The sequence below is a fragment of the Phasianus colchicus genome, chromosome 2, assembly GCF_987193195.1.
Source record: "Phasianus colchicus chromosome 2, bPhaCol1.hap1.1, whole genome shotgun sequence".
Lineage (NCBI taxonomy): Eukaryota > Metazoa > Chordata > Aves > Galliformes > Phasianidae > Phasianus > Phasianus colchicus.
The window spans coordinates 76,601,381-76,621,367 of NC_143437.1; the positions used below are offsets into that span (position 1 = coordinate 76,601,381).

At 38.3% G+C, this 19,987-nt stretch overlaps 1 protein-coding gene and 1 long non-coding RNA gene across 3 annotated transcripts in view; both read left to right on the plus strand.

Moving 5' to 3' along the window:
* Window positions 1-203: 203 nt before the first annotated feature.
* On the plus strand, window positions 204-4,847 carry LOC149919120 (uncharacterized). Its single transcript, XR_016464449.1, has 2 exons — window positions 204-4,548; window positions 4,631-4,847. It is a non-coding gene; the product is annotated as an uncharacterized LOC149919120 (long non-coding RNA).
* A 136-nt stretch (window positions 4,848-4,983) lies between these two features.
* The window catches only part of SNX14 (sorting nexin 14), a 46,663-nt gene continuing 31,659 nt past the window's right edge, over window positions 4,984-19,987 (plus strand). For both annotated transcript variants that reach the window (XM_031611186.2, XM_031611187.2), the window contains exons 1-7: window positions 4,984-5,189; window positions 5,345-5,465; window positions 6,560-6,636; window positions 6,735-6,813; window positions 12,680-12,723; window positions 17,108-17,195; window positions 18,749-18,833. In XM_031611186.2, the coding sequence (XP_031467046.1) occupies window positions 5,050-5,189; window positions 5,345-5,465; window positions 6,560-6,636; window positions 6,735-6,813; window positions 12,680-12,723; window positions 17,108-17,195; window positions 18,749-18,833 (634 nt within the window). In that variant the 5' untranslated portion in view covers window positions 4,984-5,049. The remainder of the gene's footprint in view (window positions 5,190-5,344; window positions 5,466-6,559; window positions 6,637-6,734; window positions 6,814-12,679; window positions 12,724-17,107; window positions 17,196-18,748; window positions 18,834-19,987) is intronic.

Sequence of the window (19,987 nt, forward strand, 5' to 3'; positions counted from 1 at the left end):
ACTCCTTAAATTTTCTCATTAAAGCTCATATTCCTCTTACAGCGGAGCTTTACCGTTGGGTTTTGTGCTCAATTTATACATAACAGTTAATACTAGCAGATCGCCCATATGCATCAAGAAGTTTCTTCAAAAAGCTTCAAAACTCATCCTTGTGTATGAGGAGAAATAAGTCTCTCTTCAGGCTTATGCAGCATCATCTTGTGCATCAGTCTGTTAGCATAAAAGAGAATTTTTATGCTTTTGTCATACCCCATATTCTTGCCAGGAAAACTTAACATTTATGTCCCATTATTATTTTTGTCTCTAGCCATTCTAAAAATGCCTATTTTTTGCTGTACATCATATAAATGAAGGAAAAATGTCCAACATACTGCATACATCCTCAGTCAACAAATGGTAATCAAAACAGCCTTGGTTATACAGCTAGCACTAACCATTTCTGTGAAGTGGTTAATGAAAGATTTAGCTGAAGTGCAAATAATGTGGTTTTTTTTGAGGGTGATAATAAATGTTGTTTAGCTCTTACCCTACACTGTTCCTAAATGCTTCATGTTCTCAGAGAAACCGGTTGCTCAAACTAAAAATATCACTCGGAATGCTGACCTAACAAAAACACTTCAGGCATCTGCTGTTGTACCTACAAAAGCTAAAGCAGTGGACTTCAGGGTACCAGCTTGCTTGTCGCTACTTAAAAGAAAAAAAATCTCTATATCAGGGTTTACATGATCAATAGCAGGAGGCGTGACAGATTTTATCAGTAGAAAGCCTTCCCTCATACAAGGTGACAGTCTTTAGCTGCACTGAGGCTTTTTTCCACTTTAACAAGTCCTGTGTGTTGTCTAGAACTCAGCTATGTGAAGACTTGAAGTGGGGGGAAATTTTTCACTATTTGAAAGGGGAAAATAAATAATAATAATAATAATAAAATAAAAAATAAAAACAACCTAGTCGTGTACAAATAAGACAGTAATTCATAATTTAAAGTAGAAAAGATACATTCAAGTGCATCAAGGGGGACAAAAAAACCCAAACTATTAAAGAACTATTTAATCAAGGCACCTAGGCAACTAATAAAAATTGTGGAAGTTCAGTTGAACACTTTTGTTTTGCCTGCTGCAGCCTCTCCCTACTCCAGCACTACAAAACAAAGGATAATAGATCTGGAAATGACAAAGAGAGCAGCAAAGATGTCCAAAAGTACAAAGGTGTTCTCTTGAAGAAAAATTAATGATGTAAGTTAAAAATGCCAAAAAATCAATTCATTTTCTAAAGGATGGCTTGCTGAGGAGGTGAGGTTAATTTTATACAGTGATAAGCAGCAATTGCACTACGTAAGAGATGATTTTTTTTCCACTATCTAACTCAATAATTTCACAGTACTAAATGAAAGTTCTTGAGCCATTCCTAAGCATTGTCACCCTCACAAGCAGAATTAAGTGGTGGAATGCCTTTCTCTGTGACTTTGGTGGGTGTTTATGCTCATGGTAGTTCAAAAACTAATTTGAAACTCAGCAAAAAAATTCCTTTTCAGGATATGCCCAAGATTCAAATCAGAGTCAAGAATGTTCTGGGAAAGTATTATATTCTTGTTATGTTTTTATAACTCTTTCCTAGGTATCCCCTGTTGGCCATCATCACAAGCAGGTTGCTCACCTGGATGAACATTTGCTGATCCAGCACAGCTATTTTATGTATCCGTTGAGTATCTCTTGTGAAAAACTTGCACTGCACTTTGAGTCTTACAGGTCTCATCTTATTTATGAGAGGCACAGGTGCTGCATCACCTAGTCTGTACCAGAAGTGCATGTCATCTTATGAGTGCTTTCCTGACACTTTCTAGTTCAGCAGAATCGAGGGAATGTGGCTCAGGCTCCTCCTCAAATGTGAGAATTTCACTCATTAACCATCAAGCTATCAGTGGAAACAAACTCAGGATGTGACATACTTGGTGAAAATAGTTACCTTTCCAGGACAGGATTTTCTTTAAACCCCATTCTAAACAGATAATTTCATTTAGATTGAGCTCTTAAACATGTGCTATAACATTCTTTTAACTATTTCCATTGGTACAGCTCTTCTTTTGCAATTTTTTTCTTGCAAATTCTCAAATCCAGCCACCATGAAAAATGAAAAAAATCCTCAATATTAGGTTAAATTCATACCTAAACAGCTTATCTCTTGCTCTTATACTACAAAAACTGGAGATTATACCTTTGCCAAACATTTACCACAAACCTAATGTTAATTTCTTCAAGCATATATGTAGTGTCTCCTCTATTGGTCTAATGCCTCTCTTTACAGGTATTCTCTGTTGGGGTTTTTTGGGGGGAGGTTTTTTTGTTTTTTTTTTTTTGTTGTTGTTTTTGCCTATATTTATTTCTTTATTTCTTGTGGTCTGTGAATTATTGCCTTCTGCAGCCACTTTGCAAATTTCCACTCTACATCCTTGTTTTAATGTCCCATGAACTACTATTTGTCAGAGGACAAATTACTTTCACCTCTAATATACTCCGTTCTTCTCTCTGTAATTTAAAAGACAAACTGTGCAGATCAATGATCTTTTGAGATGTTTCACCTATCTTTCTTAGCAAATTTTTCCTTTCTTTCTGACATTTTGTTCTCCCAAAGCAGCTCCCCTTCCCTGTTCTTCTAAAGACAATTCATGTGGGATTTTGCCCAGTAATCTAAAGGCTCTGTTGCTGTGTCCAGAGGTTAACTTATGCCCTGGCTTATCCCTATCCAATTTAATCTTGTAATATTGTGGATCAACTCGTGGTTGGAGAATGTGGTAGTCCAGGAAGCAAAGGTAAGAGCCCAGTCCCATGGAGGGCAGCACGCGATCACACAAGCAATGAGTGCAGGTCTGTACAGACAGTGCAGGGAGCTGACCCTCGAAAGGCTGTAAATCTGATTATTAGCAGACTATTAATTCAGTAACAGACAAATGCACGTGACTGCATTTGTAACAGTAGAACCAGTTTTCTTTACCTAAATGCTAATAATTATCTGAATTCATGAACTGAAGCGGTAACTTGGTGGACATTCTTAAAGTTTTCATCTGAAAAGTTGAATTGCCTGTTAATGCTTAATTTTCTTGGGATCTGAGTCTGTTCACATTTCTTACCTATTTGCTGAATGTTCTTTTGAAATTTATTTCAAGAAAGCTTTCTGCTGAAAAGTTCTAGTTAAAAATGGAAGTGAATCCTTTAATTTCAGCTTCTGGAAAGGTCCCACAGAAATTATCAGAACTTGTGGGAAATGATGCATAAGGGAAAACAGGTTAGATATGAAGGATTGTATGATGCAAGTTAGCCTCAGCAGCCTTATCCTTGAGAAAAACAAGTAATTTTGAAAAGGAGACATTATAGACTGAAGACAAAACCAATAAGAAAACCTGAAGGGCAAAAGCAGACCGTATGCAGAATAAACTAAATGCATTCTGCCTATGTGAATCTGTACTATAGCTTGCTGCCTAAAGAAACATATAAGATTAAACTAAAACACAAAAACAACAAAAAGCAATCTCATTTTGTTAAATAGGATTTCTGTTTTGCTGGCAAGCAAATCTCCTCAATGTTTTTCAGTGTAGCAGAAGTCAGGCATGGGCTGTAGAGGGTGCCCCGGGGTTGCACTACGGTGGAGGAGGATGGGGTAAAGCAGGTTGTGGCAGTACGTGGCCAGCAGAGCAAAACTGAATTGAGGAAAATCTTGAGTCTTCTCAGATAATGAGGTGTAATTACTGCCAAATAGGAATGTGTCAGTTTTATGTGAAATAAACATATGCTTGAACTTTGAATCTGTAATTTAGAAGAAATTTTACATAAAGTACAGAACTCAGATAGAAGCAGAATCTGACTTCTTTTCCTGGCTGCTGCTGGTTTGCTTTGAGAGTCACTTCCTATGTCCCAAATAGAGATGTGATGACTAACATAATATATGAAATATTTTAAATGTTACACATTTTAAAGAGTTATTCCTTATTAAAAGCATTAAAAAAAGAAAGACAAAAAAATCCCAAGAAGAACTGAGAGGATCAAGTTAGAAAGCAGTAAAAATGCATATTCTGAGGAAAATTAATTTCCTCTGAACAGGCTGCACAGAGCCTTGCTGTAAATGTGCACCTTATTTGTGTGGGTGTTTTTTTTTTTTTTTAAATGCCTAATAGAAAACATGTGGACTGGCATGAAATAATACTGTGCAGGCACTCTTAAGGAAATCCAATCCTGCCTGGGGCTTGTGCCAGGCTCTCTGAGAAAGGTCAGCATGCTGAAGTCAAACTGCAGCATTTCACCTGATGTGGAGGTCAAGGGAAGTGTTGCATAAAATGACAACCATCTGAGGGATGTGTCTGAAAGCTATTTTCAGCTTTCGTTTTCTAGATATTGACTTGTGTTCCCAGTGACGGTTTTTCCTTCAGAGAGTTAGGGATTTTGCTGTGCATTTGTGAACATGGCTTGTCTTCTCAACAGCACTTTTCTATGTGTCCTTTGCCCAGATATGCCCGTATGGGATTATACACCAAGTAAAAGGCAACGCCTGCTTCTCAAGGTAACTAAAAAATAGGCGCTTCTGGCTGAGGAGGTCTTCTCATGTTTGCAGCCCAGAAGCCCTTCTCGCTGTGATTTCCCAGGAGCAGCTGCTGAAACGTTTGTGTGTGTGCGCAACGGCCCATCTTCCCCTCATCTGCGCTGCCACAACTTGGAGCCTCACGAGCTGGGATAACCACAGTGCTGACGAGCATTCAGACAGCGCGGGATCTCGTGACTTGCTCCGCACCAAGAGGGCTGTTATTAACGTGAAGACGGCTTGAAGCCTTCCTCTCCAGCAATAAACTACATTCCAAACAACGCGTTCCGTCTCGGTTCTCTGTAACTTTTAGGGGGAGCCGAGCGGCGCGCGCACAGCGGGGCGGGGCGGGAAGCGCAGGGCCCGCCTTCCCCGCCGCCAACAAGATGGCGGCCGCGGCACCGCCCTCGCCCCCGTCACGTGCTGCCGGCGGCGGAAGCGGCGCGGCCTCCCCCGCTGGCTGGGAGCCGGCTCGGCGGCACCATGGGCTGGCTGCGGGCGGCCGGCGAGAGGCTGCGGCAGCGGGTGAGGGGCGCCGAGGCTCTGCGGGAGACGTGCCGGCAGTATCCCCTCTTCTGCTGCTTGCTGCTGGGACTGGCCGCCGCCACCCTGCTCCTCAACCGGTAATCCGGCGGGGGGGAGGGGCCCGCTGCTGTTTAGCCGTGTGCTGCTGCTTCCTGGCCGCGCTGCAGCCCGCCCTGTGCCGCGGCACCGCGGAGGAGCGCTGATGTGCGTACCGGCATGAAGGGAAACGTCGTCTTTCCTTGTTTTTCGTAAGGTACCTTCACGTTCTGATGATCTTCTGGTCGTTTGTGGCTGGCGTCGTCACCTTCTATTGCTCGCTGGGACCGGACTCCCTCCTGCCCAACATTCTGTACACTATCAAATACAAGCCCAAGGTAAGCACGCGTCCCTCTTCACGTTTGGAGGCTGTGCACGTGGATGGCAATTCGTGTGCAGCCCTACTTTTGAAGTATTAGATATCGATACCACTTATATCTACGTGCTGGCGGCTCTCGTGGCACGCATGTGGTGATTAGGACTGTGGATTCCTCCTGTGTTTATGCATAATCCCATCAAACCTATGAGTCTGCAGATTGGTCCCTGAAACTTGTTGCTGGGAGCCTCACTGGATGTGGCCTTTTAACCTTTTCACTTATTTTTCACTTGGCATTTCAGTAGTAAGTAGCTTAGAAAGTACTTAGTAGCATATTACTTTATGAATACTTTTTTTTTTTTTTAAAGATACCTTTTCTTTCGGTAGCTAATTTTGGCTACAGCTTTATTGATTGTAGTCAAGCTTCTTTTAGTGGTGCTGAACTCCATAGGAAAAAAAGCATTTATATAGGAGAGAAGGGGACAGGCTCTTTAGCAAGGTCTGTGGCAGTGGAACAAGGGAAATGGCTTTAAGCTCAAAGAGGGTAGATTTAGGTTCAGCATAAGGAAAAAGTCTTTTACAGTGATGGTGGTGAGGCACTGGAACAGGTTGCCCAGAGATGTGGATGCCCCGTCCCTGGGGACTTTCATGGTGAGGCTGGATCAGGCCCTGGGCAATCTGATCTAGCTGTGCATGTCCCTTTTCATTGCAGGGGAGTTGGGCTAGAAGGTCTTTAAAGGTCACTTCCAGCTCTAAGAATTCTATGATTCTATTTTATGAAATCCCTGTTTCTGTCTTTAGGGATACAAGCAAGGCAAGACTTGTAGAGAAACCGTTTGTTCTAGTTATAGACCATCTCACGTATGGGGAGATGTGAGATGTGAGAGGGTATCTGTCATCTTAAACTTTGTTTAGCAAAAGTGCTTTTTCTGTTTGGTTCAGTTGTTTCTCATATTGTACCTTGCTGCCTTGTTTTCCTGCTGGGAAACAGCTTTGTCTTTCTACCACTCAATTCTCTGTAACTGCATACTCTAAAGAGAAATTTACTAATGTATCAGTATATCATGAGAATCATCATTTCAAAAAATGTAAACTTGTCCAAATATTTTCTCTTAGCAATTGGAATTGCCGGAGCTATTTCCTCATGGTCACAGTTGTGCTGTGTGTGGCAAAGTCAAATGCAAGAGGCACAGGTAAATTAAATATGTGGCACTGACTGTCCTGTTGTTTTGTGCATGTCAGTGGGAAAATTGCAGTATTGTTGCATCAACTTTTCCATGGTTTCCTACAGACCTGCTTTACTCCTGGAAAACTATCAGCCGTGGCTGGATCTGAAAGTGCCTTCCAAGGTTGATGCATCCCTGTCAGAGGTAATGGCTGTTTCATTTCTTCAGTTTCTTGCAGCTCAGTGACTTCTTTAATTATGTGTTTCTTAGGCCTGTTACTTCTGGCTTGATAAATGAATCAGATGTACTTAGCATGCATGTTAACTTTTCATTTAACAATCAGATCAGAAGAATAAAGACTGGATGCAGAGAGGCAAGATGGCTTATTTGTTAACAGAAACATGACTGTTCCTGAACAGCACCCTTAGAACTCAAGAAGTGTGTGTGCACATTCGGAAGTATAGGAGAAAGATCAGGTATAAGTAAGTGACTGAAAAACATGTCTGATTTCAGTGGATTTCATTCTGCTTGGTTGGTTGAAATAGTGACAGATTAAAAGATTACCAAAAGGTACCAAAATTCTGTGATGATGTTAAATGTGATTGTAGGTATTTAAAATCATCAGACAAGCCGTAATGCAACTGATCAAAAAAAAAGAAGATATTGGATTTACTCAAAAAGAATAGCATAATTACTTTATTTTTATTAGATTGTAATTCGGGAATTTTGTTTTCTTCTCTTTAGAAAATATACGAAGAGCTGTTTTGCTTTAGGATCATTTATTTTTTTTTCTTTGTTGCTGCTTCATGAAGCTCAGTAGATAATCTCTGTCCTTTTTAAAAGCTTATAAATACAGAAACCCTTGGGTGGCTTTGTTTCCATTTATTTAGAATTTCCCCATTGGAGCTCTGTGGTAAAAGGAGGAATAAATGGCATGTCAGAAGTGAACAAAGCCATACATGTCAGCTCTCACAACTGAGAACCTGTGTGCGAAGCCAACTGTAATTCAGCTCTGTCTTCAGAGCATGCCCCTTAGCAAGTTGAAAAACAAAACTAACTCACAAAAAAACCAACATGGGGATAACTTGTTAACTCCCTTTAGTTTAACAGCATGACTTCTGTATTTCATAAGTAATCTTAGCCAGTAAAGTTTTTTGTAGTGTGTTACTCAGAAGAGCTGAGTAGATACTGTAGTTACATTTCAGGGGTGATCTTTTGTTGGTATACAATGACATTTTGTATTTGATTGCTGTTACTGTACTTCTGCTTTTACCAAAACAATGTGGCCCTTTTTGTTAGTTTTTTGGTTGTTGTTGCTTTGTTTTTACTTCATTGGCTTCTCTCTGGGCCTACTTTATTTATCAGCATAGACATGGCTTTTCTATATCTATGCTACATTTCTTATTCCTTTCTCTACTTTGAGTGCTTAACTGGAGGTTCTGCGCATTTCTGGTGCAGTGCAGCAGGGTCATAACCTTTGGTGGACCCAAATAGACTTCTGTTCGCATACCTGAGTCACCTTTTTCACATGCTGTCTATAATGCTGAATTTCCCTTTGTTGTTCCCTGTTACAACTCTTCCGTACTGGTTAAAGGTTCTGCCCGCACTGTGTTCCTTCCTCATCATCCCCTGCACTGGGAATTCAGCACTTAACATACAACTGGAACTAGATATCTGCTTAGGGTTGGAAGGAGAGACTGCTCGTGTTTTCTTTTGTGGGTTACTCACGCGTTAGAGGGAAGCTGATACAGTGAGAAGTGAATTAAGATTAATGAGATTCCAAAGCAGTGTGAAGCTCAGCCCACTTCTGAAAAAGTAGATTCTTCAAAAAATTAGAATAGCTCTGGGTTTTTTAATTCTAGATTAGTGTTTCTAGTTCTTCTTTTGCACGTTGAAACATTCTAGCAATGTTCTCATTTCCAAATGTTTTTTGTTTGAATCATTGTATCAGGCATAGATTTTCCTTTACTTACAGATAATGCATTTCAAACTTGAATCAGAAGAAATCCAAATTCTTGTCACAATATATGGATTTTTCACCTTAGATCGTGACAACAGTTCATCTTGTTTTGTAGTTTCTTAATCTTCTGCAACCTTGCCTTACTTATCTAGCCCCTCTATTGTTTTGAACAATAAGAGAAACATGTGATTGGACTTTCCTCCCTCCCTTCATGATTATTGTTACAGTTGAGCTCTGAACTCCCTCAGCCATGCATCTATCAGTGTTCGATCGTTTGGGCTGTATCCTGTATAAAAAATACTGCATTGACTTCACTATAATTTTGTTTGCAGTGTTTTTTTTTTTCCTATTGCCTTTTGCTTTATATTAGTTTCCTGGCGTTTTCTTTCTTTTTGAATTAGGATATTTCTGTTGGTCAGCTTAATCGAGGTGCTACGGATTGCATACAGGAGAATCAAATTCTATTATTCAGGTAGTGAGCTCATCTCTACTTACAAAAGGATATTTGCAAGTCAAACCTACAGAAAACTGCTCATTTGCTTGTGATCAGCATTGTTATGGAAATGGGCTAGTGAATCAGGGTGCTGTCTGTTGATCTCACCAATGTTTCATTCATGTTTAGTTTCTCAGATTCTTGCTCTTAGTATGGGACCAGATTTTTTTTCTCTTCTTTTCCTTTTTTCTTCTAGAAGTGAAAAATGTACAAATGAATGACATACTTCCTGCCAGCCCAGAACTCATGTAGCTGCCCTGTCACCTGCATGCTTTCATACTGGGAGTTGCTTGTTCTCTCAGGAAGCAGCCTCTGCTTTTTTAGGGCTTTTTATATTGTGTCTCTGGTTTACTTATCAAATCCTTGCTACTTTCCAGTCCTATTTGGCTTGGTAATTCTCATTCCTCCTCCTGGCAACTGGAGCCTCTACTATGAGAACAAACAGAAAGCTTGTCTCAGCGGCTAGAAACTGATTAGCTGCAATGATGTAGTACTTGCTAGAAATGAATTTCTTTTCTTTTTTTTTTTTTCCTCCTCCTGCTTATAATACTGCTACCTGCAGTATGTTTGGTTGTACATTTCTAATCTCTTTCCAATTGAAAACTTCACACATGCTGTAGGACCAGTCATTTTGTGAAATACTTGACAAATAGGTAGGCTTTCAATGAAATGACTCATTATTTCAATTTAGAGCTGGAAAATAATACTTTATAGAAAAAGAAATTGCTTCTCATTAAATGGCATTCTTTGAGATATTCTCTCTGCTTGAGTGATATTTTTGGTGCTGCTGAACTGAAAGTGGATATACATCATGCCTTATGAGAACATGGTGAATGGAGCATCATACTTAACTGCTTAGCAAATGTGTGAATAGGGATTACCTTCTATGTGTCCAGGACCAAGGCTTTTTTTTTTTTTTTTTTAAAGGTGATATAGATAACCTGAATTCTAATAAGATATGTCTTGACCTTTTGACCTCAGGATCACAGACTTCAGGAGTATTTTGGGTTAGTTATCTGCCTGGTTTCTTTGTCTTAGTGGATCTGTCTGCATGGCTTTATCCAGCAGATAATCATTAATACAGAGCCCTTACAGTCATACGGTACAACTCTGGAGGTAAGAGATACCAAAAGAAGCCCTGACAAATCATGTGAAGTGGTTCAGGTGGAAGTCAACAGAATGAGTCTCAAGAAGGTAGTGCGGGCCATCTGATCTTGCACCTTTCCTGCCCTCCTTGCTGATCTAATAATGACAGGAAATTTTTTAACAGAACTTGTATGTTTGGTTGAGCTAAGCAGAGTTGTTAGAAACAGTTCTTCTAGTAGGTTAAGAGAGCATCAATAAGTTATGTTAGCAGCTGATAAAGATGCATTAATGCATTTGATGGGCAGGTTTTCAGTTTCAAAATAGCAATCAGATAACGAAAGCTGAAGGGTAGTGCATTGTAATCCCTTTGAGTCTTATGGCTTGAAGGCTCTGCTACAAGGGGAAGATAATCTCCTATAGTTGCTATTGCTAGGGAGGTGTATAGCAAAAATAGACAAAGAAAAAGAATCTTTAAACAGATATGGATGCATAGAACAGATTTTTATGCAATTCTTTCCCTTTGATAGGCACTTCTTTTAACTCAGCTCTAGTATGACCCGTGAAAGAGGTTTTTGTTAGAAACTGCATGAACAAAAATAATGTTTCAGTACCTGTGAGACTGAAGTTTCTAGAGTAAATTGATGTATTATGTTCTGGCTGTATTACAGAAGGCATTGGTGAAATTGTCTTGGGTACTCTGATCTTTTGCTGTTAAGGCCAATGGTCTGTGTTTGCAGACTGCTGCTGGATTGATTTCCTCCCTGTTGTCTGAAGATTAACTTCCAAAGAAAATTTTCAGGTTATTTTTTTTTTTTCCTGGCTTGGGGTGTAATGAGTCTGTGATGTTGTCTCCCCTCATCCTTTTAATGGAAGTAGAGATGGGGGAAGTGGGGAAGGTGCTCTGCATCCATCATCATTATGTGATTGTATTACAATTTCAAGATTTCAGAAAAGCTTTGGTCCTGGGATTGCATAATTAAGGCCTTAGACTAGATGGGGAAACACAGAACAACGTTTTTGTTCCAACAAGAAAAAAAAAACAAACGTACTAATATCTGTTCACTTAGAGGTTAAAAGAAAAAAAAAAAAAAGGTGTTAATCACTTCATTCAGTCCACAATCCAGATACACAAAGTTATCCCAAACCGGGAAGCATCCTTTCATAAAGGGTGAAGGAACACTATTTTTTCTTCATTGTGAAAAACCAAAAGGGAGAAAATCTCTGAAGTGGAATAGTTGCAAAAGGAAGAGTGTCTTATCAAATCTGAGTAGACAGTATTCTTAGTAGAAAAGAGAAAAATAATGCTCATCAACTGCTTATATCTGAAGAACTGAGAGGAATTTAAAAGGCCATGGTATGTTTATTACTGAGTGTACTTGTATAATTATGAGTAGAGCCCTAAAGATAGCATAAAATTATTAAGTCTTGAGTTTCTGTATTGCATCCATAGCGTAAATGAGACCTGTCTCAAATGCTCTAAGAGGAATAATGCTTACTCTCATGGACTAGTGTTCTGCTTACAAAGAAGTAAGTTTGCTTCTGACAGGGGCCCTCTAACAGTCCTTCTCAAGAAGCAGCCTAGGCCTAAGTGATGCTCCCCCTTCAGTGGCTGCCCTTATGTGAGCACAGGGTAGGTCCACCCCTTCTGGTCAGGAGCATAGGAGCAAACAATGTGTTTATGCTCCCTGGGCCAGCCACAGCCCTTCACCAGGTGCTCAATCACCAGTTCAAACCTTGACCTAATAGGTTCCCCACTATTACGCTGTCATATCAGCTGTTATGTTCAGCTTTACTTTCATACAGACCTTACATTTTTCTTTGAACACAAAAACAGTGACAGGAAAAGGTGGTATGGAATATATCTTGGGCTATAGTGAAGGAGAAAAAATCTCAAGAAAACATCATCCTTCCTTCTCCGTTTTTACTTGACACTGTTTCTTCATCTCTTCAGAAGCTTTCTTTTTGCTGTTTGTGGTGCTGTGACTTGAAACATTTGTGTAGGCATAAGGAGAAGTGCCAGAGCTGCACTTTGGCTTTTACTTTCTATGGGAGTGGTGAGCATGCTGTATGGACTGTCCTACCTGGAGCACAGAGGAGAGTCAGAGAAGAGGAATGGATGAAATGAAATGGACGGATGAGTTCAGAATGGGTAGCTGTCCACGTGGGACACTGGACACTACCTCAGAAAATGAGGTACTGAGATACTGAGGAATTAGGGAATTAGGGAAGTGATCCAAGGAATTCGGGAACTGTTGTGTGAAGCAGGGTTTGCATTGCGGACTGGCCATAGTACTGTGCTTTGTCCATAGCACTGGTGAAAGCAGTTTCACTTTGAGACTTCATAAAAAAAACAGTTGATTACTCTTTGCCGAATGTACTGACTATTATGCAAAACAATTGATCTTACAATAGGTCTGCATTGTATGTAACTGTATGTTTAAATGTTATGATATAGGAGACTGCTGTGTGGTCTTCTCTAACAATTACTTATAGTGCACTTATTTATTTTGCAATGACTTCATTCTTCACAGGTGCTTGAATTGGTCCTGGAAAATTTTATTTATCCGTGGTACAGGTATGAGCTTTACCTTAAAGTTACTATTTTCAAATAGCATAAATAAAGTAATCATTACTCAGAGGGCAGTGAGGCACCAGCACAGCTGCCCAGAGAAGCTGTGGGTGCTCCATCCCTGGAGGTGCATAAGGCCAGGTTGGGTGTACCCTGGGCAGCTGAACTGGTGGGGGACAGCCCTGCATGCAGCAAGAGGTTGGGGCTGAGTGAGCTTCAAGGTCCCTTCCAACCCGAGCCATTCTGTCATTCTATGATAAGCAAACTGTTAAACAACATTCATTTTCCTTTAAAAAAAACCAAACAAGACATGCCTCTAAGTGCTCCATATTCATAATTATTACATAGGATAGAGCAGGACTGTTAATAATTTAGATATGGTAGAGATTGTCCTGAAATTTGTATTTCATCCTAAAAACACATTTTTAGATTGATTATTTTTAAATGTTAATTTTCGAAGAACTCTCACTTGAAGATTTGCATGGCTTAGTTTTTATAAAGTTTTAAATGAACTGAGCTAAAATTATTTCCAGACTAAAGAAATTCTCATCTCTGAGCAAAATATAATCTTTAAACATAGCTTTTCAAAAATAAGAATTCTGCTTTTAATTAGTGCAGAAAATACTCTAAATACACGTTTTAGCCTTTTTGTCACGGATTCTGATGATTTGCTGAGATTTAAAGCTATGAGGAGTGCCTATTTTGAGCTGAGCATATTAGTATTGTGTAAATAACCTTAAAATTAGTATATAAAGAAAAGTTTATAGCTGTATTTATATAAATTAGCACCTCAGTGTACTTTGTAGGAAGATACTAAAAGAGATTAAAATTTTAACTGGTTGTGCTGCTATTAATATGTTAAAACCACGTTCTTTTTCATTAAATGGAGAGGTGAAGTTCTGTGATAAAGACAATTCATATGTTGTTTTGTTCTCCACTGTTCTTTGTCTGTCTGGGATCTGGAATTTTTGGGCAGTCATTTTGCCTGACTGGTTTTTAATTATGGCTAACATCTGCATGCATCACATCTGTCTTTGTTGTCTTTGATGGGTACATTTAAGTATAAAACTCAGCTGCTTGTGCAAACAGCAGAGGGAGCTTGAGCACTATGTATTCACTGTGTTCAAGTTGGAAAACTCAAGGTTTTTAACTTTCAAGTACAGAAAACTAGGGTGTGCTCTGAGTTTGATCAACAAAGAAACATAAGGAGACAATCTTCTGCGTTTCATAATTTGAAATTAGGATTTTTTTTTTTTTTTTTTTTTTGTGACTGGTGGACAGTCACTTCAACATTTCACTTGGTTTTGGCTTGCGAGGAGATTTGTGTTCCACAAATTACCTGTGTGCATCTCCAGTATCCTGGATGACTGCTGTTTGGAATACAGCATGCAGTTGGCATAGCGTAGCTGGAATATGCGTGTCTGCAAGTGCAGTGCAAAATATACTTGATACGGAGCCAGCCAGCCTAGACCATATTACATTTTGCTTCCTGGTGAGCTGTCTTTTGTTTTACATGGCTACAGACCTCCAAGTTTTGAACTGGCTCCATAAATCCACACCATACTGATGAGATGCAATGGGCTTCCCATGAACTGTGCAGTGGGAGTTCAGTGAGCTCTACTGCGATGGTATCTCTGATTCTTCAGGGAGAGAGCTTGGTCCTGAAAGGTTTACAGGTTTCAGCCCAGCAGTAGCATTGTCAGCTCTGGTCGTCTTCTCTGTAGACATTCAGGTGGTTCTGTGCTTTCCTGTGATCTTCAGCAGTTTTGAAGATTAAAATTTAAAAGTAAATGTCCCCGAACTGGGTTTAATTTCAAGGAATGAAGTTTAGTACTTGAAGTCTCATGAACACTACTGAAGTAGATGGTTGTATCTTTGTGAATTGCTTAATTGGTATTTCTCAAAGTATATACATTGATTGAGTCCCAATACTTAAGTATTATTTTTCAACTCTGGAGTACTGTTATAAGTAATCCAAGTTTACAGAACTACAAAACACCAGTCAGAGTCAGAGTTGCTTATGTAGTCTTATACCACATGAAGTCTTGCTTTTAGCAACTAATTCTGGATTTTAAATAGGAGATTCTGAAGTTGGAATGTGTCCCTTCTATGCTGTTGCCATTCCAGCTCTCCAGATTCTAACCTACCTTAACCTACCTTACTGCACTTTTGTGATACGTTCCTGTGAAAACCTTTGTTCCTTGACAGTGACTAAAATAAGAGTTTTTGCATTTGCAGAAGCAGAATTTTTACTGAATTACCAAGTGTAGCATGACAGTTTGCAGTCTTTGTAGTGCTTTTTATAGGAGTTGGTCAAATTTCATATGGATAATTGACAAACAGAAAAAAAAAAATCACTTCAATATTTGCATATGTTTTTTGTTTATCAGTAGACCCCGTATGACTTTGCATGGACAAGCAGTTGGGTGTGTATTTTAGGAATTATTTGATTCAGTAACTGTTTATAATTAACAGACTGAGTCTTTTTCTTCTAGCGTGGTTTTTTTTTTTTTTTTTTTTAAAGCTTTTCCATTCTGAGAAAATGCTGCCAACTTCTAAAATGCTTTTAAAATGTTCTTTGGACCTTCTTGCCTCGCTGGAGATTTGGGGTTTTACAGTTGCTTGACCTTTTAATCAGTCTTCAGTCCACTGATGATTAAAGGAATGTCTCTGCGAACTGATGGCATTTCATGAAAGTACGTGGCATAAAGTTGTGTCCAAGTAGAATTAGCCAAAATTTCCACTGGTTATCCAAGTGTCAATAAACAATTTCTTGGTCCAAATTACCTCATGTATCCTATTATCTGACAAATATTAGTAATAGTCATACAATGTGTTTGCTGATCCCTTGGCTTCCTTACAAAGTGTAGATATTTGTGAGTCATATAGCTTCCAAAATGTGAGATCTTAAAGCAAACCAAGCCCTCCCTTACAGTATTTTTATCAACATATGATTAGCTATTGGAGGATCATTGTGTTCCTCATGCCAGGCCACTTTCTTTGTGGTGTTTTATCTTCCAGTTAATTATATACTTTGACTGCCAGGTCACCAATATCTGTAGCTAAGAGGTCGCCTTCAACATGCATTTGGATGCTAAGTAACCTAGGCTCACACTGCTTTAAAAACTCTGATGCTTAATAACATAAAATGATGCTGTGGGCATAACTATTTGCTTTTCAAACACAGCTGCTGCTGCTTGCACTAATATATGTGTATTTTTACACAAATGATGTTTGGAATTAGTACATAGGCAGAAACGTTTAGGGGTTTGCATATGCATTATGCAAACTGAGATCTGTGATGTCTTTTATGTGTGGTAATTAGGGGAAGCAATGTGTAGCTTTCTTGGTTGTGTTACTGCTCACCTGTTACAGTGCAGTTTTATCAATATCTTTACTCACACTCTAATGTCCACATATACTTACATTTTGGTAGGCTTTTATTTATTCCATTGCAATTTGTGGAGTGCCACTGTTAGGGTCTCTTCTTTCACTCAAACTAGTTGCAATTTCTGCATCTAAGACTTAGTATTTCCCATTTTCATCCAGTTTCCAAATGACATAGAATTAAGGAATTTTTTCCATAAACAACTTCAGGTATTTTTAACGTGATTTTTCACTGAACTTAATGTACTGCAGCAGGTGGAAAGCCAGATTAAAAGTTTAGATGATATTTTGACACAGTGACTTGGGAATGTATTTTAAGTTCTTTATTCCTTTTTTTTTTTTTCCAAGTAGAAACATACTAAACAACTTCCGTTGTTTCATGTGGCTGTAGGTAGATGTTCTTGTTTTGTTTTCTTTATAGTTTCTTCTGTACACTTCTTCTAGTGTATAAAGTTGTGGAGTACACAGGAATGGGAACATCCAGTTCAGTCTAGCTTAACTGGGGAAGATGCTTGCAGTTCTCTTACTCCAAATAATTTACAAAGACTACATGCTACTGAAATAGAAAACAATCTTTTTTTCAACTGTTTTCACATATGTGGAAGCTAAGTTAGATTTTACTTGTTCAAAATCATGCAAATCATAGAACGGTTTAGGTTGGAAGGAACTTTTAAGATCACCTTGTTCCAGCCTCTCTGCTATAGGCAGATAGTATATTAGAGCAGGATACAGTTCCAGTTTACGCTCAGACATTTTTCTTAGGGCACTGTTAAGTGCACAGATGAATGGTAATGCTGTGTATTTTGCTCAAGGAGAAGACTGCTCACTCTCTCCTCACACTCTGTAGCTTTCAAGCCAGTTAACGTCTGTTGATGTGCCACTGTTGGATGTTATTATTCCAGTTAGTATTTTTACTATTTTAGTTTTTTGTCTCATGTTGGATGAATACAAATGTTCAGGTTTTTTTTTCCTTCTTATACAACTTGTTTTTATGACACTGCAGAAATATTACTGATGATGAATCCTCTGTGGATGAACTGAGAGGCACACTGCGTTTCTTTGCATCTGTCTTAGTTCGGAGAATCCACAAGGTAAGGCCACTGAAAGGTATTCATATTCTTTCTCCATTTGCAGCTAGTTCTTTAGTTTTTCAAATGATAATTCCTAAGTCAATCTTATGGGTCATACATCAGTTTGTAATTTTTTTTGTGTGTTATCTGTTTCCTTGTTTTGGTGTTCATACCGTTTCTAATTGTAAACCATCTTGCAAGATTCTTGCAAATGGATGTCTTCTTGACACTGCTGCAAGGCAGTATTAAAACTTTGAGATGATCTTTTAGCTGTCCTTTGGTGACTTAATCTGAGTGGAAAAATTTTTGAGAATTATTTAGAGAACTATAGAAAATGGTCTCGTGGTTTCTCATTCCTTGGATTCTTTAAATACAGGTAAGATTCTTGTGTTATCTAAGAGGAAGAGACTTTAAGTGAGTAGCTTACTGTAAGAACTAAAATACCATTCTTATACTAATATAGTTGTTAAGAAACAGTCTGCAGAGTACGTTATAAACATCTAAGTAATTTGTTGGTGTGTTTAATGATTAACACATATACCCAGTATTCCAGTAAAGTGCTTCAAGTCTTTTTTACAAATAAGGCTTCAGAATTTCTGGCTGTTCTAAGCAGAAGGAGATTCTAACTCCGCATCTAGGTTTATTCAGTGCTGGCCCCTCTGTTGGAGCAGTTACTAGAAATTTGTCTTTTCCCCTCCTTCGTAACAGCAGTATTTTCTGCACTACAAGTTGTATGTGCACTCTGTGATGACTGATGAACAGCCAGATTCTCTCCTTTTTATATATCAAATCCAGATGACTTTCTTGTTTACTGGAATTTGAGTCTGTTGCTTTTAAAGCGAATCTGCAGGGAAATTAGGAAATGATCTATGTAGACATTATGTAGAGAGAGATTTGAAAGTGAAATAATTCTTTCAAAGTGAAAATCTAGAATGAGATCTTCACATTTGGAATTCTAATATGTGCTGCAGGTATTAATTACATTGTTTGTAGAGCCATTATTGGTGCAGAAAAATAGTTGCCTCCTCTGTTGATCTTGTAATAAGGTTTATTAGTTGTTATATCAACTGTAGTATCTTTTAGTATCAAGTTAGAATTTGAGTAATAATTCGTTGTGTCTGTCTTTGTCAGTAATAAAGTAATTATATTCTGTGACTGTTTAGACAATATATACAACAAAATAAACTTAAGCACGTACAAGTACTAAGAACTGTCAGGGAACTGTTTGCTTTCGTTGGTGGTCTTTGCATAGAACTAGGCTTCATCCACAGTGATCTGGAAATCAGACAGTATTACTATAATTACTGCAGTGGATGAATCACGTTGTTAAAAAGTTGAAAATAAATGTTAGCAGTATTGTTTACAGCATTTAGTTCTACGTGATGTTGTGTGCTTTATGCACAAGAATGAGCACAGTGTCCATTTATCTAGAGAGAATTCATTGGTTTGTTTCTGAATGATTCTTTTTATAGTTAGAATGGGGACAAATTAATATGTTTGATATTCGTTGTCTTTAAGATGCTGTAGGGAAGAAACTGGAATAATTCTGTTTTTATTTTGAAACTGTTACTTAGGTGGATATTCCAACTGTAGTAACAAAGAAAATGCTGAAGGCAGCAATGAAACATATAGAAGTGATAGCCAAAGCCAGGCAGAAAGGTACTGTAAAGATTTAATATGTTTTCATTTTCACATGGCAAGTATAAAAATTTATTTCTGCATGTTTGTTAATATGTTTGCTAAATCTTCTTATCATTGCTGCCTCCTGTTTAAAAACAAACAACATCCAACCAAAAAGATCCTTTCACATTTTTCTTAAGGAGGTGGAGGTTGCAAAGGCAAATAAGGAAAATGGTATGATACAAAAAATCTTTCAGATTTGAATTCTGACATACTTGTATCCCCATACTTTTGGAATATTAAACTTCTTTATCTGTGTGGTGAACAAGAATGTTTTTTGTCTGTTCAGAGCAGTCAAGATCATTTAGCAGTGCTTCCTGAAGATTTTCTTCTGTGTTCTATCTATGCAATTACAAATGAAAAGAGTGCATGTTCTGTAGCATGACTGTAACTTTCATAGCTTGAATGAGTTCACACCTAACACTGATTTCGTATCTGCATGTTAACGTAATGAAGTTGTTCATTATGTTGAAAAGATGTAATTATGCTCACGGACAATGCATACGTTTTTGAAAAGTAGCATCTTTTATTCATATCCAAATAAAAAATTACAAACTCTACGTTGAAGGAATATTTAAAAATACCACACTTAATGTTGTCTTTACTCTTTTCCACGGCTGTGTTCCACAGCACTGTATCTACTAAATGTGGTTTCATTCAATTTTTAAGCATAGATGTTTACTTTCACTGCAGTCATGAACTTTCCTCCCTTCCCTCAGAACATCTGCTTGATATCTATAAATACATACTGTTACTTGAACTTTGGAAATTCTTATTGATCGTGTGAGTAGTGGGTATGAATGAGAGTGTGATCAGATTAGATTGGATTATCTTGAAGTGCTGTTAATGTCACGTTTCATATTTCCTTTGATTTCTGAAAATGCTTTTCCCCATTGGCAAATGGATTTTAAATGTACAGCATTGAAAATGAAACAGTTTTCTTCAGAGGTTAAACACAAAAAAGCTTCTGAAGGCAGATACATGAAATGGCACCTGAAAATGACTTCTAGCAGCTCTTCTTAATAAATGTTGCTGAACCAGTCACCTATTGTACATTGTTTGGAGGTAGCTTTCAGGCCTTGCTTTAGCAACTGGTTGAACTTAGCCTTTTCTGTTTGCTTTCTATATCCTTC